General features: G+C 38.2%; 3 protein-coding genes across 4 annotated transcripts in view; 1 reads left to right on the top strand and 2 right to left on the bottom strand.

Moving 5' to 3' along the window:
• The window catches only part of Mdh1 (malate dehydrogenase 1), a 129604-nt gene extending 110345 nt beyond the window's left edge, over positions 1-19259 (top strand). The window contains exons 2-3 of one of the 2 annotated variants that reach the window (XM_034970838.2): positions 17797-17929; positions 18031-19259. In XM_034970838.2, the coding sequence (XP_034826729.1) occupies positions 17825-17929; positions 18031-19023 (1098 nt within the window). In that variant the 5' untranslated portion in view covers positions 17797-17824 and the 3' untranslated portion in view covers positions 19024-19259. Of the gene's footprint in view, positions 1-17096; positions 17388-17796; positions 17930-18030 lie in introns of those variants that run through there. The other variant, XM_034970839.2, reaches the window with a different exon arrangement.
• bsf (bicoid stability factor) lies at positions 649-16484 on the bottom strand. The gene is made up of 10 exons (XM_034970836.2): positions 16188-16484; positions 10466-10650; positions 9220-9418; positions 8640-8958; positions 6505-8061; positions 5740-5976; positions 5377-5523; positions 4179-4674; positions 3102-3320; positions 649-2415 (listed from the first exon to the last, which is right to left on the bottom strand). Exons 1-10 carry the CDS (start codon positions 16319-16321, stop codon positions 1985-1987), a joined length of 3924 nt encoding a protein of 1307 aa, XP_034826727.1. The 5' UTR covers positions 16322-16484; the 3' UTR covers positions 649-1984.
• A 1076-nt stretch (positions 19260-20335) lies between the features above and the next one.
• The window catches only part of LOC117984410 (ATP-binding cassette sub-family G member 1-like), a 64972-nt gene continuing 58351 nt past the window's right edge, over positions 20336-26956 (bottom strand). Inside the window, exons 8-11 of the mRNA XM_034971032.2 lie at positions 25720-25888; positions 24097-24197; positions 22644-22799; positions 20336-21866 (exon numbers count right to left, since the gene is read on the bottom strand). Coding sequence (XP_034826923.1) covers positions 21477-21866; positions 22644-22799; positions 24097-24197; positions 25720-25888 — 816 coding nt within the window. The 3' untranslated portion in view covers positions 20336-21476. The remainder of the gene's footprint in view (positions 21867-22643; positions 22800-24096; positions 24198-25719; positions 25889-26956) is intronic.

Consider the following 26956-nt stretch of genomic DNA (forward strand, 5'->3'; position numbering starts at 1 on the left):
TGTGAGCATAAAAAAATATGACAATGCAAAAGAATACACAGACAAACGCCGATTGCAACTTTTGTCTTCCAAAGTAATGTACATCGACATTTAGAAGGAGATGCAGATTTGTAGAGCGTTGTATCTGTCGTTGAGACCTTAGATGAATGATTACCTGGATGGATACTAAGCTCCAAATGCGTGTCAATTCATTTATGTATGCGTGCGTCATCTTGTCACTGTGTGCACCCATCTACGGTTGGGACGACGAATTTTTTAAGGATATCGATATTACAGCTAAATAAATTCTCTATGTTCAGATGACGGAACACTTTCATTAAAAAACAGTAAATCTCTTCGAATATTTTACTATCTCTATGGTTGAGACCGACAAAACGTCAAATGGGTATGAGTGACAGAGACAACGCTCTACAATGCCGAAATGTCATTCTAAAGGCCGATGTATATTACTTTCTGCCGCGTACTGTACAATATTAGATGCCCACGACTTCGTTTGCATGGTTATAGGTTTCATAAAAATACTGTGGGAACTCAGGATTATGCAGGATAAAAAGTAGCCTATATATCTGGGATGTTAGCTATCTCTGTACCAAACATCAAAATTGGTTAAAACAGGTACCTTTTTTAAAATAAATAAAACACAAAGCATAACTTGTAAGTAATAATTTATTTTAGACTAGTTACTAAAATACTCACACGGAATCTAACGGAACCAATCACAACTTTATAATTCAATGATACATAAAATATAATAATTAATTTAATATGATGTCAGCTCTAATTAATTAGGTAAAGCATTGTACTACTTGTAGCACTTACAAGATGTACAATATTTACATTATACACTGTCAATGTATTTTTTTCGTAAAGAAAATTATATAGGTACTACAGATGCTGTAAAAAAGAGCTATAAGCTTAAGATAGACTGACGAACTAATAGTGCGGCAGGAAAGACCGCGGCGCCTCAATTTCGCAAAATCGCCCACTGTACAGGTTTCAGTCAAGGGGAGTGTTTTTTGACCTGACGTAAACTGTACGGCAAGATGCATACTTTTTTGAGTAATGTAATTTAGATGATACTAGACAGGTCTAGTTGCATGACAGGCGGTTAACGTTAGATTGCCTTTTAACGTTAACCATTAATAAGTAGCAAAGTGGGTGCTCAAGTCAGTACCCATGCCTCTATACCTTGTTCAATGTGTCGAGCTAACATAGGCGCTCTATTTAACAATAATGTATAGAAGTGAAAAGAAAATTGCCTGTCATGCAATTTGGTCTTAGGGTTAGATCTATAGAGTGCACTTTGCTTAGACTTAAGACAGAGTTAAAACGAGACAGATGTATATCTCTTACATAAATCTGTCTCATTTTGACTCAATCTTAAGTCTGAGCAAAGTCAATGTGCGCTCCATAGATTTCAGCCTTAGGCCTCATTTACGGAGACGCGGGGCGTTGCGCGTTGCGTGAGGCGTGGCATCTCGCGGCGCGTCGTACGTTTTGTTTGTTTACGGTGAGGCGGCGCGTGAAGCGGCACTTAGCATCGCACGCGTAATCACAAACATATGACAATATACGATGTTGTTCATAGAGATGCGTGGCGGGAAGAGTGGCGGTGCCCGCCGCGGCGGGCGCGTCTGCGTTGTGCGATTTTCAAATAAAGACTGACAGAAGGTTCCGCTGCGGTCATCGCTTCATCGAGAATTCCCGCCGTCACGATAAACACCGCGTGGGACGCGTCGATGCCATCCGCGGGCTCGGCCGCAAAAAACGCTCCATCTCAAACAAACGCGTATAAAGTTGCTTCTCCGTAAACGCACTCATACAACGCCATATGTTTAAATTCAGTGCGGGCCGCGCCGCCCATCGCAACGCGCGACGCTACGCGTCTCCGTAAACGAGGCCTTAGATCGACTACATATTGTGCAGTTTTAACTTTAGTCAAAAAACTTAATTATTTATCCAAAATGCACTTTATACATCTAATTTACAGGATATAGTCGAACTTTTTCCCATTCGCTTCTAACGCTTCTTTCAACCTTTTGATGCTGGTTTTATTTAGATTTTCGCTCGCGATTCCACTGTTCAACGCGCGATCCAATACTTCTTTTGCTTCATCGATTTTGTTGTCGACCAAATACAAATTAATCAATCTCGAGTAAGCATTACCGATAGATGCTGGGGAAATTTGTTTATTAGTTTTTAGGGTTTCGATTAATTTCTCTATCCTCTGTGGTTCCCGCCTTGTGTGACTTTCTTGAAGAAGTCTCCTGAACACAACTACGCTGGCGTCTTGTAAACATTTCTTCCATAGCGAATCGGCTTCACTGTCTTTGTCTGTCAATAGATATTCCATCCAGAGTAAGTTCGCGGGTAGAACGTGACCTTTTGACGCTGCCAATTCTGCAACTTTGTGACCTGGAAACACAGAGAATTCAACCTCAAGAGTACGCATATACAAGGTTTTGCATGAAAACAAAATCGTAAAATGTGATTGGTGGACTCAAAAGTCACGTTATCAAGACAATGTGCGGAATGAGGGTACCGACGGGCTGGACCTATTTTTATGCTTAGCAACTGCATAAGCTTGGCAATCGGGGGTGTCCGGCTATTAGGCGTCTATAGGTGGTGGTCTGTGCCTGGAAACCAGTAAAATAATAATGAAATCTATGCTTGGCACTTGAAATACTATTTCGCCATCAACAGTTCCGGAACGCTCATGATTTAGGAGTGCGACTTTGATCATGAAGTTATTGCTTGGTACTTATAATAACATTATGTGCCAGACATCGTACAGACATTCGTAATTTCACTACTGAAAACCTGTCGTACGCGCCATCTGGTGGCACGCGTTCACCTTTATATTATAGTAAATAGACTTATCCATATTATAAATGCGAAAGTGTGTTTGTTGGTTTACTGATTTGTCCTTCAATCATAGTAACAGATTGATCTGATTTTTTACAGGGATATAGTTGAAGACCTGGAGAGTTACATAGGCTACTTTTTATTCCAAAAAATTCAAGAGCGCCCACGGGGTTTTCGAACATGTAAATCCACACGAAGTCGCGGGCATCAGCTAGTTAAATATAAGAATCCCTTACATTTAGTGACCAAGTCCTCATCTTGGACCGCCCTGGCCAGCGCACTGCTCCGAGGAAACTTCCTCAAAGCGGTTACAATCTCCTCATCAGTAGTAGCAGATTCCACGGCGCTGAGTACATTGTCCACGTGTTGGGCGCCATTGCCCTTTATGAATTCAGCAAGGGTCAGCTTGTCATCATACGTCACGTTACGACGCATCGCCTCGTTGAGATGTTTACCTGCAAACAAGATAAAATATAGCATTAAAACCTGACTTATGTCTTGATCAACCCATCGCTGACTCACTACTAAGTCCCAGAATGAGTAGGGTTTGGCCATAGCCCATAGTCCACCACTCTGGCCAAGACCCAAGTGTGGATTGGCAGACTTCACACACCTTTGAGAACATTATAGACATCCACTAAGAGATTTTTTTGAAAATTCAACCCATGGGGGTAAAACAGGGGTTTGAAATTTGTGTAGTCCACGCGGACGAAGTCGCGGGAACAAGCTAGTATATAATAAAATTGTTTTTCTGTCGCCTGGCTAATTTTATAATATTTATGACCTAAGAATTCTCTCCTTCTCTCACGATACACGATAGCAAAAAAACTGGCCCAGTGCGAGTCAGGTTCGTGTACCAATCACTACCCCTATTATAAATGCGAAAGTGTGTTTGTTTGTTGGTTCGTCCTTCAATCACGTCGCAACGGATGAACGTGATTTTTGCATGGGTATAGTTTAAGACCTGGAGAGTGGCAGAGGCTACTTTTTTCCCGGAAAATTAAAGAGTTCGCACGGGATTTTTAAAACCCTAAAACCACGCGTACGAAGTCGCAGACATCAGCTAGTGTTATTGTTATTGATAATATCCAGGACCGATAGAAGTGCAAGCCATTGGTTGATAGTTGATAGATAGACTCCCCGTCTTACAGTTCTATAAGTTCTTAAGTATGGGTTGCCTGGAGTTTTCAGTTTAGTGATAAGGTCGCCCTTTGTTTTTTTAAGTGTATCCTGTATTCTTTCTCTCTGTAATTTTGTTAACAATAAAGTTGTTTAAATAAATAAATAAATAGTTGCATGGAAAAAATATTTACCCAGAGCCTGAAGTTTTTCCACTTCACCCTGCTCTGCTAAATTTTTCAACAGAAATTTGAGTACATTCGCCTTAGGGAAAACACCATCTTCGATCGACTTTAACGCACACTCCAGAGCCTGAGAAGTTTTCCCATCTTGGGTTAATTTTTCTATCTGTGCTGTTACGTCTTTCTTCACTGGTTTCGGTTGTTCATTCTCAGATTTCTTAGTTTGGATTGCAGTTTTTGGTTGCTCTGTTTTTGGTGCAACTAGTTCCGGTATAACGAATGGGATTTGTCTATCCTTGGATTTTAAGTGGTTTCCGAGATATACCAGGAATTGATCGCTCGGTACTTCGCCCTCTTCTTGTAATACTGTCCAGAGACCCAACGCCTTGTCGGTTTCATCGGCTTTGCAATAGGATACAAGTAAGTGGTAGAAAATGTTTGAACGATCGATGTGCGAGAGCTCTTTTGTTGCTTCGAGGAGGCCTTCGAGATATTCAGATTTGCCCTCCTGAATATTGAAAAAGTTAAATTAAAACATTAGTAACAAAAACTTTTCAATAATTTAGTATAAAAAAACCCGGCCAAGTGCGAGTCTACGGTCGTATTTTTTCGACATTTCGCACGATAATTCAAAAATTATGATGCATAAAAATAAATAAAAATCTGTTTTAGAATGCACATGTGAAGACCTTTCATATGATACCCCACTTGATATAGTTATCTTCGAAAATTGAGAATATTAATTATTAGTTCATGACCACAATTTTTTTTTGTGTGATGTAACCACAAATTCACGGTTTTTAGATTTTTCCCGTAATGCCAGCTACAAGACCCACCTACCTGCCAAATTTCATGATTCTAGGTCAATGGGATAGTACCCTGTTGATTTCTTGACAGACCGACAGACAGACAGACAGACAACAAAGTGTAGTGTAAGTGTATAAGGGTTCCGTTTTTCCTGTTGAGGTACGGAACCCTAAAAATGAAGTACTGGAATAAACTACCAACAGTGTTCTCTTCAGTACGGCCTTGTAGAGACTTGGGTTCCATACTATAAGTATGACCCAATGTCGGTAATAGTAAGTGAAAATAGCAGTGCATCTGCTCTATCTTTGATTCCGGTAGGGGATCGGTCGGTTTTCACTGGGGAGGGTGGAATATGGTCAAACAATTCGGAACACTCCCCGATAAAGGTTGTTTAGTGGCATACCTCAACATATCGCAGGCAGGCGTCAGTGAGGCGCTTGTGTCTCGTCTGCAGGCCCGGCGTCTCGAGAATGCGTCTTGCTTGTCGCAAGCGTCCGCACTCCACAAAGGCTAGCACGAGGTCGTGGAGTATATTTACTTCACCATGGATCTACAAAACAGATACTTATTTTATTAAAAATTGATAGATTAAAGAGATTTACGGTCATTAGTACTTTATGACATAATTTACGATTTTATGTGTATAACAACAAAACGGAACAGAAGAAATTCTGGAAAAAGAAAACAAGAAATTCTGTTCGGGTAGGGGCTCATACAGCTTAGCTACACGTGCCGTTTTATTGCAAAAGTCTATATCATATTATACCTGTGTGCTTAAGTCAGCTAGCCATTGCAATTTCGTTGCATCCTCCTTCAATATGAGGGCTTTCATCAACTCTCCCTTCCACGGCGTACTTCTGTACTTCTGGCAGCAATGTTCGAACTCTTTCAGGGCGCTTTCTATGTCGTCCTTTAGTAAGTGGACCTTTATTAATGGTCCCAGAATAACGTTAGAGGGCTCTATGTATCCATTGTCTATGAGTTCTGCAGTCATTTCTTTAACCTGCAATTTTTTTTAAAGAATATTAGGTACAGGTTAACTTGACTAGGGACCTAAGCTTTGAAACAGATATAGTCCGCGCCAGTTAAATAGTCGTTCTTGATGTTAACCGCAAGACAAAGCATAGCAAATAGCATTTTTAGGGCGCGTGACGCCATCGCCACGCCATCTGCATTAGTGTGAGTGCTACATACGTAAACAGTACACGAGCGCGTGGAACAATACCTGCGCCAGCTCGCACTTGCATCATAGGTTCAGACGCGACAATTTAATTGCCGGGAACTAGAACTATGTTGTGGTGTGTATTGATTTTCAAGCACATAAGAATGCAGTCGTTTTTCGCTATAATTTCAGATACTCTCTTACATAAAATGTAGCTATTTACATGTCTATATTAGTACCTCAGTACCTATATTGTAAACGCGAAAGTGTGTTTATTTGTTGGTTTATTGGTTTGTTGATTTGTTAGTTTGTCCTTAAATCACGTCATCAACTTACCATGTGAACACCATGTACATGTGATCAACTTACCTTAGCCTCGTCCTTTGTTTCAGCCAGAAAGTTCAACATCTGCCACGCTTTTGAGTTCAGTAGGAAACTTGTATTTTCAACATCGCTTGAAGACTTATTGTCCTTAAGGAATTGTACAGCTTCTTCATATCTATTAGCTCGTACCAATGCATATGCCATCTGTACAGTTTTAAACTTGTTCAATACAAATTCAGGATCTTTGGCGGTTATCTGAGCTTTCATTTCAAATGCTTTATCAATCAAATCGTTGTTGCAGTAGAATTCGAATAACTGTGCAAGTGTGTACAAAGTTAGTTCAAAGTCTGCCTGAGATTTAAATTCTTCAACAAGGCTGTTCACTTTTTCAACATTATTTTCTTGTATATACGCTTGAAGCACTTGTTTTCGTAACCTATTTATGTTGTTGCCATCTTTGCTTTGGACTTGTTCCAATAGTTTTTCCAGCTGTGCAGCCGATCGTGTATTTTGGTTACGGCGAGAATTCTCTAAAGGCGCAATTTCCAAATCTGGAGATGTTAACTCTGTGAGAAGTTCGGATATACGAGTTGTCATATTATTGCCCAGATATTGTTGAATATCTTCAGCAGCTGCAGTATTTATTCTCAGTCCTTTAGCCAATGCTTTAGTCAATAGTGCCTCTACCATATTATCTCTTGCAACAACTTTGATTCCGCTTTTCAATGTACGACCGATTTCATTTGTAGTAACGTTTTCATCCGCTAAATCCTCATTTGAGACATCTTCTTGGGGTATGATCGGACCACTGCTTATGACGTGAAGTATATTAACAAAGGACTTAATATCTTTCGTTTTATTGAATGCGTTTATAAGCGGGCGTCTTATTAAAGCATATTGCCCTCTTGGACGATAGTTAAACGCGATGTTTGCCGCTTTTTGTATTTCCCCTGCGTGTAAAAGTTCAACCATTACATTTCTCGCACTATGGAATGTTGGTACATTTGCCAGTTGCAGCTTAGTGATTATATTTTGTGGAGTATCATACTCCATCATATAAGGGATGACGTAATCTCTAAGAGCTTCCCCGGTTGGTGTTAAACCTTCATTCGCCATATTGCGAAGGATTTGCAAAAGGCCTTCTTCGTCGCGCTCTTTGCCTTTTTGCACTAAGAGGGGCCAATAGTAATGTTGTCTTATTTCCATGCCGTCTTTTTGGAGTTCTTTGAAGAGTTTTTGGGCTAATTCAGTGCGTCCTTGATTCAATGACGCTTCTGTCGCAATGTATAATGCATTAGGTACAAGATCTTCGTTCTGAAGTTCCCTACAAGATTGGATTATTTCGTCTGCAGATTTCTTCACTTTTAACAAATGTTTTATGTAGAAAGCTCCTTTGAACATTGTGTCTTCTTGGTTTGAGGCTTTGGGCATTGTTTTCATGATTTTCCTGGCGATATCTTCATGGCCTTTGTTGAGGAGCTTGAGAATGAGGTTGCACACTTCTTGGTTGTAGCCGGCGGATTTGTGTAAGTGAGAGAATATCTGCTCAACTTTATCCCCATGACCACCCAGAGCTAGTTGTTCTACAATATCTAGTAAATCCTAAAAACAATGTTGACTCTTATTATGTTACACTATTTTTTTAAAATTTTACGAGAAAATTGAAATTGAGTTACTAGCTATACATGATAAAATTACGTCAACTTTAAACTAAACCATTTTTAACTGAAATGGGTTCCAAACGCGCCCTGGTCACTTACAATGAAATAGTAAGACCATAACATTGTACATTTGATTTCTCTGGACTCAGGTATGATCTGGTGGGAGTCTTCTGCCGCGGCTAATTATACTTACCACCATGCCATCGTACCAGCCAAGCTATGCCACCAAGTGAATTATCAACAATACAGAAATTCCGATTTGAAATGTGAGTCGAAAAATATGTCCATCTACTGAATGTGTTAAGTGTGATTCAATCTTAACACTGTATTTTTAATTACTGTCTGCAAGCTAACTCTCCAAACAGTGTAACAATTGCAATCACCCCTGACTAAAACTCTCTCCTAAAGGCCAGAATGTACATTCAAAACAAAAATTTTGTAAATTCAGCTAATTACAACAATTGCGACTATCACAATATTACAATTACAACTTCATTTTAGGTACCCTGTCTTTCTTACCTTATCAGTCAAATGATTGTCTTCTTCCTTAGCAGCTGTGATAATATTTTCTACATTAACAATATCACCCTGTTTTGCATAACCACATGCTAACAAAGCATATGTACGATTGGACGGTTTCAGGCCAGCTCCGGCCATGGTATCTAATACTGCTTTTGCACCGTCAGTGTCCCCGTGAAACGCATGGCCCATGATAAGGGCATTTAGGACTGGTTCGGACACTGGCATGTTCAATTCCCTCATTTTCTCCAGGACCTTAGTGGCGCCATCTACGTCACCTTCTTGGCAGTAACGCCACATGAGTCTTTGGTATGTTACCCTGTATTCAAAATTTCAATTTAACTCATGGAAATTCAGTTACAGTAATAAATAAAGCCATAAACAGCTGTATTCGAATCCGTAAAACGCAAATAAACAAAAAACGATTTTATATTGATAAGAATAAAATAGAACAGCATATATTTTTATTCAAGTAAATTTACCACTGGCTCTATGAATAATATATTTTTTATAATATTTTATATCTATGTATAATTGTTAATACACCCTGTAATTTTTTTTTTTAAGAAATTTGGTTTACCTATTTGGTTGCAAGCCCTTCCTCTCCATTTCTTCAAGGAACTTTGCTGGGGAGAAGGGATGTTCATTCTCAATATAAACTCTGAGTAGAGCATTGTAATGGGAGACATCCATCGGTATACCCCTCTCTGTCAATACATTCCATATCTTCTGAACAAGCAGAGTTCTTTGCTCAGGCAGTTCTTCAGGTACAAGGTCCCCTAAAATATTTTTGTTCCAATAAGAATATAAGATAAGAACAGACAGAAAAAAATTAATACAAAAATGTTAAACAACAAGTACCTTGTATTTTCTCTTGTATATACAGTGGTGACTGATCAATTCACAAAAAACAAATAACAAAGTTTCATTTCCCAAAAAATTTTTTTGCCAAAATTAGAATTCATTTTATCATCGTTATTAAACTTTTGTTTCTACAAGTAATACACTTAACAAACAAATTACCGGAAAAATAGTCATTTCATAAAATACCATTTGATAAACAATTGATTTCTTATTTGCAAAGTAAAACATTTGTAACTAGAATATTTGTCAAATGTTTTTTTGTAAAATATATTATATATTTGCGGAATACTATGTTAATGATTTGATTAGTTTTTTTAAATGTTTTTGGTGAAATGATCATTTGTTATATGTTTTTTGTTTATCATTAATGAACCAAATAAAGTAATAGATGATGCTCACAACTTCACCTTTGTAGATTTACATTGCAAGAAATTCTAAATTAAAACAGTGCACTGAAACAAGATTTTGCTAGTGTAATATCTATTACCATGTTTAATGTCTACCAACCGTTCAATATTCTGCACTAGCATATGCTCGCGACTTCGACCGCATGGAGTACACAAATTTCAAACCCCTTTTTCACCCCCTTAGGGGTTGAATTTTCAAAAATCCTTTCTTAGCGGATGCCTATGTCATAATAGCTATCTGCATACCAAATTGCAGCCGATCCGTCCAGTAGTTTGAGCTGTGTGTTGATAGATCAGTCAGTCAGTCAGTCACCTTTTCCTGTTATATATTTAGATTTGCCTGAATCATAAGAAGAACAGTATGAAGATTAGACTTTATCTAAGTATATTAATTAACAAGTTGTTACAGATATTGTTGTTACATTATTTCTGTTTACATAAATTAATCACAGCTCCAGTAATGTAAGTGGCCCCTGTTAATTAATCAACACCCTTCTTATACTTGAAAGACTCAATAATGGACACTTATAAGAATAAAGGTAACAAAAGCCTTACCACAACATCTGATAACCAATAATGATTGTGAGCTAGTAATGTCATGATTGGCTCGTAGCTCATCAAATACTTCATCGATATCCTTTTTTGTGATCCTACCAAATTTCCTCACCTCCAGGTCCAACTTCTGTAGCAATGGATCAAGGCTCTCACTTTTATTAGTGGCATAATCTCGCATGAGGACACTAAAAAAAAAGTATGTAAAATATTTAATGCATGCAACATTCACCTCATTCTCATTCATCAGTTAGTGTTCAATCTCTGTCAATAACAACCGCGTATTGTGCTAAAACGTAAAATCGCTGACTCGGCCCGCGTGCCGCGCCGGACGTACCGCGTGCGTCATAATGACCCAGTTACCGCGATTCGGACTGTGAAATACATATTATTTTAAATTAAAATATTGTATTGCAGCTATACTAGTTGTATACTGCAACAATGGGCGAGCATCAAAAAGTTAAATTAACTACGGATACTGAGCGATTCCTATATACGAAACTCACCCAAGTGTCAGAAGAGAACGTGAATATTTATAAAGCACTAAAGGAAAAAAAGCTGGAAAATGAAAACCTTCAGCTCAGTATAAAAACCATGAATGAGCAGATTTTAGAGCTGCAAAGGCAAATTGAAGCCCTGTCAGGATCGAAATCAACTAGATACTCCGAGCATATTGGCTCTAATCAAAAGAGCTCAACTGAACCGGTTGATTACTGTACTGATGAGGAAGAGCTCGCTAAAGAAACTGAATGGATTAGAGTAAAAGGCAGGAAAAAAAGGAAGTTGAACACGTCTCCCATTCAGACTCAGGAATCTGATACTGAAAATAAACATGAAGGAAGGAAACCTAAAAAAATGCCTCAGCCGCCCCCCATTATCGTATCGGCTGTGATAGACTATCAATCGTTTTACGATTTAATAACTGCAAGTCTGCCGAGTGACAACTCATCTGAGGACTCATTCACCGTGAAGATGATGGGTAAGGAGACAGTTAAAATTAATACAAAAAATGAAGACGCTTATAAAACTATTAGTAAGCTCTTAACCCAAAATAATTGTATTTGGCATTCCTACGAGAATAAGCAGGAAAGGCCAATAAGAGTTATGGCAAAAAAATTGCATTATACATGCCAACCGAGTAGAATAATGGAAGACCTCACAAATAAAGGATTTAAAATAGAAGACGTGGCAAACAAATTAAGATGGCAGAGCAAGGAGCCACTCAATATGTTTATGCTTACGTTTAATCACGATGAGGATATCAACAAAATCCACAATATTAAGTCTATCCTAGGATGCAAGGTAGAAATACAACCCCTAAAAACATCGAAGTTAGTACCTCAATGTAAAAGGTGTCAATCTTATGGACACACACAAAAATACTGCTCTCGGGAACCACGGTGTGTAAAATGCACCGGAAAACACCTCACTAAAGACTGCAAAAAACCAGCAGATGAGAAACCAAAGTGTGTGCATTGCGGTGGAACACACCCAGCAAATTATAGGGGATGTATGATAGCCAAAGAAATGCAAAGCATAAGAAAAAATATTACTAAAAAGTCATCAGCACCATATAGACAGCAACAAGAATCCGCAGCAAGTAGAGGAAAACTAGGAACTAATGATAATATTAACAAAAAACAAGAGATTCCAAAAAATACTACGTCAAATAAAATGACATATGCTCAAACTGTTGCAGCTAAATCTAACATACAGACAGATAACAATCTTGAAAGTAAACTAGATTCAATTTTAAAATACATGTCTTCCTTTGATGAGCGACTAAAAAAACTTGAAGATAGCACCAAAAAAGCTACAATTAAATCGAAATAATGAATAATAACATCCTCAAAATTATGGCTTGGAACTCTAACGGACTACTCCAACATAAGCACGAGCTAGAAGTAGTCCTGAATATGGAAAATATTGACGTGTGTCTGATATCCGAGACACACTTCACTAAAGAGTCATTCGTTAGATTTAAAGGATATAAAGTCTACCATGCGTTACATCCTAATAATACAGCTAGGGGTGGCAGTGCTGTAATTATCAAAGAAAATCTCTACCACTTCCAAGAAAGCAAATATGAAGAACAAGAAATTCAAGCTGTGGCCATACACGTACAAACAAAGCTGTATCCAATTATAGTAGTAGCTATATATTGTCCGCCAAGGCACTCAATAAAAAAAGATAAATATGTTAGTTTTCTAGAACAATATGGAAATAAGTTTATCGTAGGAGGTGACTTCAACGCTAAAAATACCTATTGGGGATCTAGATTAACTACGACTAAAGGAAAAGAACTACTAGAAGCAATTAAGCAACTGAAATGTAATGTAGCTAGCACTGGAAAACCAACATACTGGCCGACTGACCCTGGTAAAATTCCAGACCTAATAGACTTCTTTATCTACAAAAATATATCACCTAAATATCTTAGAATCGAAGAACGACATGACATGAGCTCTGATCATTCTCCAATATTACTTACACTAAGCGAAACAATCTTATTTAAAGAATCTACTCCGACCTTAGCAAGTAAAAAGACGGACTGGGATGGCTTTAAACAAGAACTGAATTACAGCATTAATCTAAAAGTACCATTAAAATGTCCAGGACAACTAAATGAAGAGGTCAATCAATTTGTTGTAGACATACAACAGGCGGCCTGGAAAAATACTCCATCACAATATAAAAATATACCTAAAAGTACAGTGTATCCGAAACATATATTAAACCTAATAACTGAAAAGAGAAGGGCAAGAAATAGATGGCATCAGACTAGATCTCCATTAGATAAAAGAATATTGAATAAACTTACAAAAAAAATCAAGCGCGAAATCAAAAAGTATGAACAAATAACTATGGACAATTACCTTCAAAATTTGACAAATGACCGGAGCACCAATTATTCACTCTGGAAAGCGACAAAGAATATGGACAAGTCACTAATGCATATTCCCCCAATTAAAAAAGAAAACAATGAGTGGGCGATAAATAACGACCAAAAGGCTAAACGATTTGCAGACCACTTAGAGAATATATTTCAGCCATACGAAGGAGAAGAAATTGATAAAGACTCTACTAGGGAAATCAAAGAAGATGTAGACATCAAACTAGTGACACCTAAAGAAATATGTAGAGAAATAAAGCTCAAATTGGGTCCCAAGAAAGCTCCTGGATATGATTTAATTACGAGAGAAATTTTATTAAACCTTCCAAGGAAAGCCATAGTTAAGCTCACCACAATAATAAACGCTGCATTTAGACTCAGGTACGTGCCTAATGTGTGGAAAGTGGCCGAGGTCATTATGATAGCTAAGCCAGGAAAACCACCTCATGAAGCAACATCATATAGGCCTATCTCTTTGTTGCCTATAATGTCAAAACTATTCGAAAAGCTCCTACTGAAGAGGATGAAACCAATATTAGAAAACAAAAACCTGATACCAGATCATCAGTTTGGATTCAGAGAGAAACATTCAACTATTGATCAAGTACATAGAATTGTTAACACCATAGAAAAAACAATTGAAGAAAAGAAAGTTTGTTCCACGGTATTTCTTGATATTGAAAAGGCTTTTGATAAAGTTTGGCATGAAGGTCTTATTCATAAAATTAGAAACGAGCTACCCAAATCATTCGCAGATATCCTGGAATCATACATAACAGATAGAGCATTTAGAGTAAGACAAGAAGATGCCTACTCTGAGCTTAAATGTATAAAAGCTGGAGTTCCGCAAGGGAGTGTTTTAGGGCCGGTCCTGTACCTATTATATACCTGCGATATTCCAGACCTTGAAAACAATACTATTGCCACTTTTGCTGATGATACTGCCATTATGGCCGTAGGAGGCACACATGAAGAGGCAGTGGGTAACGTACAAATAGCGCTAAATAAAGTCTATAAATGGACTAAAAAGTGGAGAATAAAGCTAAATGAATCAAAGTCAGTTCATATAGATTTCACAAATAAAACAAAAAAGTATCACGCTGTCTTCATAAACGACCAAAAAATCTCCTACGTGGATACAGCTAAATACCTTGGTATGACACTTGATGTGAAGTTGCGCTGGAAAGCTCATGTCAAGAAAAAAAGGAAAGAACTTGATATAAAGTATAAACAGATGTATTGGCTACTTGGTAGATATTCCTCGCTGTCAATACACAACAAGATTCTTTGTACAGACAAGTCCTGATGCCCATTTGGACTTATGGCATACAGCTGTGGGGCTGTACCAAAAAAAGTAACATCCAAATCATCCAACGGTTCCAAAACAAAGTACTCAGGAATATTGTAAATGCACCCTGGTACATCAGAAATGATGATATTCATAGGGACCTTCAAATTGAATACGTCCATAAAGTTATCACCAAATCTGCCAAAGCCCACGACTATAGGCTTCACCACCACGTTAACGTTGAAGCAATCCAGCTGCTTGACGTAACGGAGTCAGTGAGAAGACTAAAAAGGACCAAACCTTTTGAGTTAGTGTATAGTGATTAGTGATAGTGTACATAGTGTAAGTGCTGAAAGAACACGTGAACAAAGTGTCATATCTCAAATCAAGAAAGACTAAGATGCGTCAGTGGACAATTTCTTAGTATATAAGATAATTTATAAGTTTAGGTTAAAATAAAATTACTTATTAGTCATACATTAGGCTAGATCGTAATATAATTGAGTAGCTAATTGGCACTCAACAATAAGAAAAAAAAATGTAAAATTTTTGAATCGTACGGACTGATTTGGGGAGTGGGAGAGGGGGGAAGGGGGAGTGGGAGAGGGGGGGGGAGGGGGAGTGGGAGAGGGGGAAGGGGGAGTGGGAGAGGGGGGAAGGGGGGTGGGAGAGGGGGGAGGGGATATCCCCTGTCCCCTGACATACTTTTTTTCTTGAGCAAATGTGTAGTTTTTATTCTATGAATTTTTAAAAATCTCATTTTGAGGTTATGTTTTTGTAATTTTTTTGATATCATGAACCTAATTTATGGAGTAGGGAGGAGGGAAGTGACCTCTCACCATAGTGGGTGGTCTTTTCTCGTCGACCGGGGTCCGTCGACGGAGCTTCGCGGGGCTCCTTTTTTCTGGGTGGTAAAAAAAGAAATAACCCTCGAAGGTTAACCTAACCGTTCCGAATCAGAGTGCCCCAAGTCCCGAGCTCGCTACGCTCGCTCTTGATGGTGGGATGAGAGAGACCCCTCTACCATAGCAGTTGGTCTCTTCTAGTCGACTGGGGCCCGTCGACGGAGCCTTCGCGGGGCTCATTTTTTCTGAGTGGTAAAAAAAGAAATAACCTTCGATGGCGAACCCGGGATCCCCTTCTAACCTAACCGTTCCGAGTCGGAGTGCCCCAAGTCCCGAGCTCGCTTCGCTCGCTCTTGAGGGGGGGGGGGGGGGGAGAGACACCCCCTCTCCCCCTTCCCCCTCGTGCTCATCATTTTCGATTTTCATAAAAACTACGCATTTGCTCAGTAAAAGAAAAGCAGTTTGTTACGAAAAGTGACTATCCTCTATCAAATGCACGTCTCATTTTAAATAAATTCGTGGCGCACAATATAAAAACCAACCCGATAAATAGCTTAGGGGCATAGAATTCTATAAACATGCTGGTGTTTAACATTTATTTTATAAGTTACACAACAATTTAGAACCGTTTGTTAAATTGGAGGTTATTTATTATCTTATGCTTGACTTATCATTATTGTATAGTCAGATTGAACTTACTTGTTAGAAGCACTCAAAGCCTTTGGGTTGATTAATAAATTAGCATCTGCGGTCTTAGCCGAGTTTAATATCAAAGTTCTTGCCGCACCAGTAAAATATCGCACAAGTTTTGTTGATCGCAAAAGAGACGACATTTTCAAAAATTAACCATTAATGTTTTTCAATACACGATTGTTTTATGTCGGCCTTTTTGTATTCTAAAGTCTAATTTAATTCGTTTTTTAATTCTCGGTCTCAGTGCTCGTAAAGAATTTTTAGGTTATCTAACTAATTTGTTATATTAATTATGTCATTTGGTCATTTCTTTTTCGATCCGTGATTCTTGACAGATCTTGACAGTATAACAGTTTTTTTTATTTGGTTTTACGGCTCTGGGTTCTAGCCTTTTTGAGTCTTGTATAACAGAAATTGATTAGTGTGACCATCTCTAAAATGGCTCATCTGCCCAATACTAGTTTTAAAAATCTGCCAAGCTCAACTCCTAATGCCAAAAATATTTATCGTATTTATTTATTAATACGATGTATCGACATATTTTAAAATTTAATTCCAACCCCATCACAGTGGGTGTCCGAGAAAATACGAATTCCCCTTCCACCCACTGGTGGGAGAAGTCGGTGGATGCACGGGTAGCTCCTTGATTTTAGTCCTTATTTTATAAGTGAACCACCTCTGAACCATACTTTTGACATAATAGTTGACCCAAAGAGTTAAAATGGTACGTGAAGAGTCTTTTTGTACCTTGTTTTGTACGTACTCGGACTATACAAACGACTGGCGTTTGATGGTTTGACCGTGGTCCGTGTGCAACTAGCTTAAATATACTTTGACAGTTCATGAGTTATTAGAATAAATAAATACTCTGTGGGTAACAGCTGGAAAGTAAAAAATGACAGATTTGGACAAAACCATTTGTAATTTTATTACCGAGGATTTAGTTACATTTTGCTTTAACCATTTGTTTTACTATTTGTAAACTTCATGGCATTGTTGGATAGTAATTTATTTACTACATTCCTTTAGTTTCGTAACTTGTGAATGTGATCTGAAGTTTGTAGAGTAGACTCCAGCAGGAAGGTTATGCAAAGCAAAAAAAATAAACCAGTTTGAGGTTTTAAAAACGTGGTGTTTCTCTGAAGCTATCAGTAAACCGGCATAGAGTAATCTTGCTAATTTAAATCTAACAAGTGTTACAAAATGGTAAGTTATTGAAATTTTTATTTACAGTGACATTGGTTTGACCTTTATAACATTTATAGAAAAAAAACTTGCGCTGGAGTTAAATACATTACATAATATATTATGTTATTCTTTTAATAAAAAAATAAAATTCCGTTAAATACATAATATTATATTCGTCGATAAAATATTAAAAACATTAATTATTATATTTAAAAAAAATATTAAAGCATGTTTGAAACAACTGTAAATTACTATCAATAATCAGAATCTACTATAAAATAATTGAACGTCTGTAGATTCTGATTTTTGCTGATATACGTCGAGTAGTCTACAGTGGGGATTATCTAATATGTGGAATGATTAAGAACAAATTAGTAATGACGAATAATAATAAGTAGGTACTGTAGTATTATAGTCTTTTATTTAGAGGAGGTAGATTAACTGTTGAATTAAAAATGCCCTTCTTATGTTGTGGATCATCTGATTCTAAGGATCTAGATACAACTGCAGTAAATGTTACTAAATCAGAAAAAACTATACGAAGCAGCCATGTATCAAGGGTATTATTATATATATTAATATTTAACATATTTTTCATATTAGGTATTTAAAAACATGTCTAAAACACTTGTTATATCCTTATTTTTTTTTTAAATTTCAGGCTGCACCAATCAAAGTTGTTGTTACGGGAGCTGCAGGTCAAATAGCCTACTCCCTCCTGTACCAGGTTGCTTCTGGTGCTGTATTCGGCCCGGACCAGCCTGTATTCCTCCACCTTCTTGATATTGCTCCCATGATGGGAGTTTTAGAAGGTGTTGTTATGGAACTCGCAGACTGTGCCTTACCACTTCTTGCCGGTGTCCTACCTACTGCTAACCCTGAGGAAGCATTTAAGGATGTAGCTGCTGCTTTCCTTGTTGGTGCCATGCCAAGACGGGAAGGTATGGAGAGGAAGGACCTCCTCTCTGCCAATGTTCGCATTTTCAAAGAGCAAGGTCAGGCTCTAGACAAAGTTGCCCGTAAGGATGTAAAAGTCCTGGTGGTCGGTAACCCTGCTAACACAAATGCTTTAATCTGCTCTAAATATGCACCATCCATCCCTAAAGAAAACTTCACAGCCATGACCCGTCTCGATCAGAACCGTGCCCAATCTCAGCTTGCTGCAAAAATTGGTGTTCCTGTCCAGGATGTCAAGAATGTAATTATTTGGGGAAACCACTCATCCACACAGTTCCCTGATGCATCGAATGCTGTAGTTAAAGTTGGTGGTGCAGAGAAGCCTGTCCCAGCAGCTGTAAATGACGATAACTACTTGAAGACTACCTTCGTTTCAACTGTACAGAAGCGAGGTGCTGCCGTTATAGCTGCAAGGAAAATGTCATCTGCATTGTCAGCTGCCAAAGCGGCTTCTGACCATATGAGGGATTGGTTCCTGGGATCTGGTGATCGTTGGGTTAGCATGGGGGTCATTTCTGATGGATCATATGGAACACCCAGAGATGTTGTGTACTCATTCCCTGTCACTACTAGTAACGGAAGGTGGAAGATTGTTGAGGGTCTTACTATCTCCGACTTTGCTCGTGAAAAACTTGACTTAACAGGCAAGGAGCTAGTTGAAGAGAAACAAGATGCTTTGGACGTCTGCAAAGATTAAGGTTATATATTTAAGAGGAAAGTATATGAAGCATAACTGTAGATATACTGCTCGTCACAATGATATTATCAGCAATAATTTTGTTTTTGTTATCTCAAAAATTCTTCACACTGCAGATTATATTTTTTATTTTATATTATAGAAATTATATAAAATGTTTGGATGTGTAGTAATGTAATCAGTTGATATAATTTATGATTTTTATCACTTATTATAATAAATATTTTATATTTTTTCATGCTATTTTATTTTAAAATCAAATAGAATCAGCCTATTACATAAGCACGACTACATGAAAAATCATATATTTTGTGATAAGAGCGTGATTGGTTGCTAATGTAATAAACTTATCACACTTTATCTTTATTAGACGAAAAAATCTTATCATACTTTACTTTGCGATAGTGATAAAATAATATTTCAATACGGTTCTGATAAAATAGGAATGTATAGAAAAATAACTGTGTCTGGATATTGTTTGTCTATGTACCTAGTCATCATCATCATCAACCGATAGACGTCCACTGCTGGACATAGGTCTCTTGTAGGGACTTCCACACGCCACGGTCTTGCGCCGCCTGAATCCAGCGGCTCCCTGCGACTTACTGATAACCAATAGAGTTGTAATGTAGGTATGTTGATTTAAGTACTGCTTACTAGCTGAAACCCGCGACTTCGTTCGCGTGGATGTCGGTGCCGTAAAGCCCGTGGAAATTCTTTGATTTTCCGGGATAAAAGTGGCCTGTGTGTGTGTTTTATGATTGGATACGTAAGTACCTACCTATATAGATTGGAGTCTTTAACTATATATCCATGTAAAAAATCCGCCTTCTCCACTCTTGTCTCGCTGGCGAATAATTTTAGAATAGAATAGTATTTTCAAAGAAGTGCGTGGGATTTTCGTGAACGGAGTTCAATCATATTATATAAGCACTCGACAGGTTGAGATGGACATCGGCCGCAAAACCGCCGCTCCCCCATTAACCATAGAATCATAAACATAAATATTAGAAAATGTATCGCAGACGGGGGCACATTATTTAGCCAACTACCTACTTAGGATTACTTATTATTAACTTGCAATCGAGGGTCTTGGAAAATTTTTTTTTCAGCCCCACATTAAAGCACATAAAACCCGCCATTTTGATTTTTAAAAGTTTAGCTTCGTAATGACACTCGCGCCATCAAGACGAATCTAATGGCGTACCATTTGTCAAAATTGGTTGAGCCGTTCAGTAGTTACAAGTGGACATAGGAACGGACATAACCCTCCTTTGGGCTTCGCCGCAGTCGGGTAAAAATATAATTTCAGTTTTTTATTGCTCACACCTTTAATATTTTATATTTTATATCTAACAGTTTTTGTGACAAAATCTTAATAACACTATATTCCAACAAACTTGCTTACCTACCTATTTTATTAAGTACTTATATATTGGTCATTCTATATTTCTGTTTGTGTCATATAATTTCGTTTCCATTGATTTTAAATCCAGCAGAATACACCTTATAAAAATGTCCAATTCATCTCAATATAATACTAAATTTTAATTAATTAGACATAAAGCTTAACAAAAATCACAGATAGTTATAAATTATTATTTTATTCTACAGTCTACCTACCCAATTATCACCTAGGTACCTTATTTAAATGTCTATAGTAAGACGTAATATTTTACATAGTACTTAATTGATTGAAATTCCCTTAAAAAAGTACTTCTCGTGAATCGTCGACTAGTGTATTACGTATTGTGTGATTTGCAATGGTGCCTACATAATATTACTGACGCCGCAAGCGTCAAGTTACGATGAACGGACATTACCTACAAATATCTATTTTTGGTCTACCTGCAATGAACCAGTCTGGCAGGTTAAGGGGGAATTCAAACGTACCTACCACCACAACCACACCAAATGGCAGCGACGAAAATCAAGCAGTGGTTACGTGTGAACTGTGTGGCTGCAGCTTCTTGCAGTTGCATTTTGCGTGGTCCGTGTGAATTAAACTATGTATTTTAATACAAATTACAACACGTGTTGTGGTTGTGGTACGTGTGAATTCTGCCAAGTTCTAACATCGATGGCTAAGTATAAGTGTATCTACTGCTTTACTGAAACGGCTCGTTGAGTTGGGTGACAGCGACGTTGAATTCCTAAATTTTTACATCAATTTTCACTATCTCACAACCGCGCCTTTCCTTACGAGCGTCTCAGTGAGACGGTACCTATACCTATAGTCTCTTATGTTGCAGTCAAATGCTTGCGACAAACATCAAGCACGTGGACGCTTGTCTGTGTATGCTTACCAACGCTTTGGAGCGCCCGATTGGCAGGCAAGCCATCTGTGGTGCTTACCGATGCTTGCTGTATGTAGTTTGCCACAAGCATCTGGCGGCACCATAATCTTTGAATTTAAATCACTAATAAAGCATCTACCTACCTATTAATATTATTTATCTATGCTTCAATAATTTGCTAACATAGGTCATGAATCTGCTCTTATATTCGGCCGTTAGACGATATCTAAGCATGAAGTAGGCAACTACTCTGTACACTACAGTAAATCCAAGCAGACCAGCTATCTGGGTTCCGTAGTCGTCATTCGCCATACCCAAGTCTCTTAAAAGGATTTTAGTATCGGAATATAAGCAGAAATCAGTATTGCAGTCCATAAGTTGGCGTTTTTGGTACAATGCGAGGCAGAAGCCGGTGAGGCCGTAGCGTAGATATGATAAGGACATAAACAGCTTCATGAACCACTCGATATATGGCCCGAAGCCCATGCCATAACAACACAGAGCCAAGAGGGGCGCTGCAGTCGCGGGACCGATGATTGAGCCGTTCTGGAAGAAATGGAGTAGGTACAGTGAACGCATAACAAATAAGTTATCCAATCTAAAGTTGAAACATGGTGGTTTGCGCAGGCCTATAGAGTATAGACCATGCGGCATCTTAGGTGAGCGATTTTAAAGCGAACGTAAAACGGCGCGACCATAACAACAAACAGTCGATACCTTTTGAACGCTTTGAATCGCCTACGTAAGACGCCTCACGTCACCTAAGGAAAATAATGTGAAGGAAAACATCGTGAGGAAACCGCCATACCTGAAAGTTTTCCACAACGACGTTCTCAAAAGTGAGTGAAGTTTGCACCAATCCGCACTTGGCCAGCTTGGCAGGTATAGGTACTATGGCCAAACCATTCTTATTCTGAGAAGAGACCCGCTGCTCAGTAGAGATCCGGCGATAGGTTGCTCATGATGATAATGTACTTACAATTGGGATCTCAGCAAATAAAAACTGATTTGTCTTACTTAATATTTCATTAAATTCCCACATTAGCACTGACTCCGTTTCACCATAGTATTTTTTCGATCCCGCAAACATACGCAAAAACCCGTCCATATGCTTGCTGTTCGGTACCATGCCAGGCGCCAGACGCTTGTAACAAAATATAGCAAGCGTGTGAACGGGTGTCTTCGCCAACGTTTTGGCAGGCAAGCCGTCTGTGGTGTTTGCTGATGCTTGCTGTATGTTGTTTGCCACAAGCGTCTAGCGCCGGCATCACGTTCTGTTCCGCGCATAATCATCCATCCTACAATAATGATGATAGAACTCACAGTAACGCTGAATATAGAGCCGACGAGCAGACCAAGTCCCTCAGAGCAGATCCCCGTCAATATGCCGCTGATGGTGAAAAGCACGAAGCGGTCGAACTCCAGCAGTTGGCCTGACATCAGGTAGCCAATCAGTATGAACAACGTGCCCAAGGTGAACTGCAAAAGTAATGTTTATCTATTAAAAACAAAATTGAATAAACATCGGCTAAGTGCGAGTCGGACTCGCGCACTAAGGGTTCCGTATCTTCGTACAAGGATAAACACTTTTTTTTTAATTTTCATGGGGGCCATTTTGAGTGTTTTATTACTTATTTTGTTGTTTGTCGCTATGGCAATAAAAATGAGCATTCTGTGAAAATTTCAACTCTCTATATCTAAACACTTCAATTCAAAAGCACTTGTAAAAGTTTATTTGAAAAAAGAAATCTATTGTAATCCATTCTAATTCAAACGACTCGTATCTCAAGAACGAACTGCCCGATATAATCCCTTGCAACGCACGTCAAGCTAAATTACCTCCATTTGAGACTGCCGTCCTAGCCGACCTCAGTCCGTACCTACTAACCGCACGATTTGCAACTGTTTCGGTTATTTGGGCTTAATATGCTCCAACTTGGCGTTTCAGGAAGCACTCGCCAACTTAAAATTGGACACAGGTATTGTATGTAACCAACTAGTGGGTAGGTACTTACAATATGTACAATGACTGCACGTTGCTATTGCTTATGTGGTTTAGTTCTGTAGGTGCAGTATAAATAAATTTGTAAAACAATGTAGAAACCTAGCACAGAATTCTTAATAGTAGGACGAGTAGTAGGTACCATGGTATCTTCGAAACATCATGTCGCTGATTTTGAGTAAGTCACACATAATATACCTACTTATCGCATACTCGTATCCAACTCGTACTTTGGCATCCAAAGCAACTTAACTTAAATTTTAACTTTATGCAACGGCGCACGGTTACCCGGGAGCATGCCCTTCCTACCGAGAAGAACCAGCAAGAAACTCGGAGGTTGCTCTTTTCAAAAATTCTAATGACCTTCCTCCTTCCTAATTTAAACATCCCAAGGCAAGCTTTATTGTCATCTCGTTCTCGATACAATACAGTGAATAATATATCTATTCTGCTCATATTTTTCGTTTGGTTTTGGACTCGTATGTTGAATTGCTAAAAATCGGCGTTGTGGTCCCAATAGACAACAGATACCTTCTTCTCGAGTCGACGGTCACCTCTAATACGGGCAGGCCAAAAAGCAGCAACTGCCATAGCTCGGTCGGTAGCCTCATGTAGCTCCTCGTTCGTGCAGGTTGTCGGGCACAGAGCCCGGCAGGTAGAGAGCACTGTCAAGGCTGGCCCTAACAAGGCCCGTTTACAGTGAGCTAGGCAGATACCTAACATTTTATTACTACTTCAGTTACCTATTTAATTCTATGGTAAGTAGGTACATACCATGAAGGGCAAAGTTGAAAATGTTAGCGCTGCGTAGTATGCCTTCAAGCTGTACCATCGATTGAAATACTCCCTGCGTAGCATCCGTAACTCCATTGGAACTGTAAAAGAACAGACTAGTTAACAAAGGTCGGTTTTTATCCTGCATAACTAGGTACCTATATCCTAAGTTGCAAACACATTGGTCATTATGTCTACACTCTACGTACATGTTGTGTTGGGTATGTTGATCACAATCTGATACGTCACACGACGCGGACGATCCAACATTTGGCGCGTAGCGCCTCGAGCGTAGCGCGCTAGAGCGCTACGTCAAACTAGATTATGCTACCTGAACATTAATTTGTTGTTTATTGTTTTTCTATGACTTTTATCTATCCAAAAGAAATATATAAAAATCCCGTGGGAACTCTGATTTTTTGGGATAAAAAGTAGCCCTTCCCCAGGATGTAAGATAACTCTGTACCAAATTTCATCAAAATCGGTTAAACTGTTGGGCCGTGAAAACCTAGCAGACAGACAGACCGACAGACACACGTTCGCATTTATAATATTAGTATGGATAAAATTATGCAAGTACTTAAAAATAACTTGTCTGTTTATTCGATGTGCTCTCAATAAACTGGACCAACCCGCGATCGAGATGAAACTTGCAGTTCGAAGTACTTATAGGTAAGTACTTCATAGTCATCATTTAAATACCTAACCTAGGTTATACTTGAAATTGGTACCAACTGCTCCTGTTAAATATCTGTTTAGTAAAATTCGAGCTACAGCTTACCTAATAGTGGAATTTAAGGCGAATGTTAGCTAAACCTCATAATTCAAAATACTTAGTAAAATAATAATAATACGCGAGCAAAATTATTGCACAGAGCATTTTCAATATAAAATAGTTACCTATTGCAAATACGGGACTTGGGTAGGTACCTACTGCTTAATATTTGATACCCAGAGTTATTTAGGCTTCAAAATGATAGTCCATTAGGATAACATGAGTTGTGGAACGCGGTATAAAAAGGTCTTCCTTATTGACCCCTTATGTAAATTATCCCTAAAGCCTTCTTAAGGTTATTATGACAGAGAGGATGAATAGGGAAAACTTTTTGTCATGTATATTTTGTTATGGTGATTTCCACGATGCGGAAAGACGTTTTTCATAAACCGTGACGTACTCGTGTCTAATAAAATTTATATTCATCCGAGTTTTGTGCTTGCTTACGCATTTTGATGGTTCTACATTATTTACTTCAAAGAATGTATTGAAAATATAAAAGAAATATAAAGACTGTACAAATTGTCCTTTCGTAAACCTAAACCTCTCGATGAACCTCTACGCGTATGATCATTGTCTGCGCGCAAGTTTAACAAGAGAGGACATTCCAATAACCAATCCAAAAATAGCTTAGGTATCCCCGAAAATCGAAAGGTTCCCACGGAATTTAAAAAACCTCTATACCTACACGCGAACGAAGTCGTGATTATCAGCTAGCTTAACTCATAATTCCTAGTTAACTAGAGAAAATTGAAAAAAAATGATTTGAAATTAGCTATTATGCCCGTCGCTAATACCTAATATGCGATTTATTGTTAGGTAAAAGTCTAATAGAAAAAGATACATACACAGTAGAACAGGTATCATGATGTAGGTGTACATGAAGAAGACGACGCAGCTCAGGCAGAACTTGAAGTTGGCAATCGGCGCGTTTCCATCGTTGCCGATGAGAAAGAATATGCCACCGAGGAGAACCGCCGCGCTTACGTGGTGCAACAGCTGGATCCATAAACTTAGCTAAAACAAATTAAAGTAAAGCTTTAGACAATATATCCATAGGTACAATAGTATAATATGTATAATAAAAAATGCGAAAGAGTGTCTAACACATTTTGACGAAATTTGGTACAGAAATAGCCTGCCTACTTTTTATTGCGAAAAATTAAAGTACCTACTCGTCCATGGGATTAAAAAAACCTGATTATATTTTTAACTATAAAAAATGTGGGCATCGTCTAGGCTTATTTATTAAAATAAGTACCCTTATTATCAGTACCTACTGATAATAAGGGTACTTAAGGCTTATTATAAATGCAAAAGTGTATTTGTTTGTTGGTTTGTCCTCCAATCACGTCGCAACGGATTGACGTGATTTTGTGACATGGGCTACTTTTTATCCCGAAAACTCAAAGAGTTCCCACGGGATTTTGAAAAACTTGATTCCACGCGGACGAAGTCGCGGGCATCAGCTAGTAAAAAATAAAAATGAATATTCGTGTGTTTGTCAGCTAGGCGTTCTTGCATCGCTCATCGGATGAGTTGAAACTTTGTGCACTTGTTGTTGGCACTTGCGAGAAAGTTTCTGCTTCTGATATAGTACCATCAACGTAAAAGGTGGTACACGAGCCGATCACCAGAATTGTAAAAAAAAATGAAAGAAGCATTGAAACGTATAGCTATTGATAAAAACTAAGTATTTTAAGAGAATCTATAAAAGTATTCATCTACGAGCACATCAAAGAATAAATAATATTAAGAATGAAATTAAAAAAACAAACCTAGAATAATGTAGCACCTGATAAAATCATAAAAGAACAGAGACAAAGAGGTACGGATAAGGAAATAAGCGCGACACAGGAAAACTGGTGCTTTCCTCGTCTTTAAGATATTTTTAAGTAACTAGACATTCTTTTTGAAGAATTCATCGTTTTTAAAATTTTCTAGCAAATAAATTGCAAAAAAAATATTATAAAATAGGCTGGGTTACACTGCATCTATTTTCCTGTATGCCGAGGAAGCTATTTAAAAAAATTTGAAATATTTAGGTATTTTCGAAAATGTTTGGTCAGTTTGATGGAATGCTAG

This window comes from Maniola hyperantus, chromosome 8 (genome assembly GCF_902806685.2).
Source record: "Maniola hyperantus chromosome 8, iAphHyp1.2, whole genome shotgun sequence".
NCBI classification, from domain to species: domain Eukaryota; kingdom Metazoa; phylum Arthropoda; class Insecta; order Lepidoptera; family Nymphalidae; genus Maniola; species Maniola hyperantus.

What these genes read in the sequence shown, in the direction of transcription:
- bsf (XM_034970836.2), bottom strand. Translation starts at nt 16,321, where the DNA reads ATGTCGTCTCTTTTGCGATCAACAAAACTTGTGCGATATTTTACTGGT. An exon ending in CCTGCCTGCGATATGTTGAG is followed by an intron (nt 4,675 to 5,376) that starts GTATGCCACTAA and finishes TTCAATATTCAG; the next exon opens with GAGGGCAAATCTGAATATCT. An exon ending in TGAGGACTTGGTCACTAAAT is followed by an intron (nt 2,416 to 3,101) that starts GTAAGGGATTCT and finishes CTGTGTTTCCAG; the next exon opens with GTCACAAAGTTGCAGAATTG.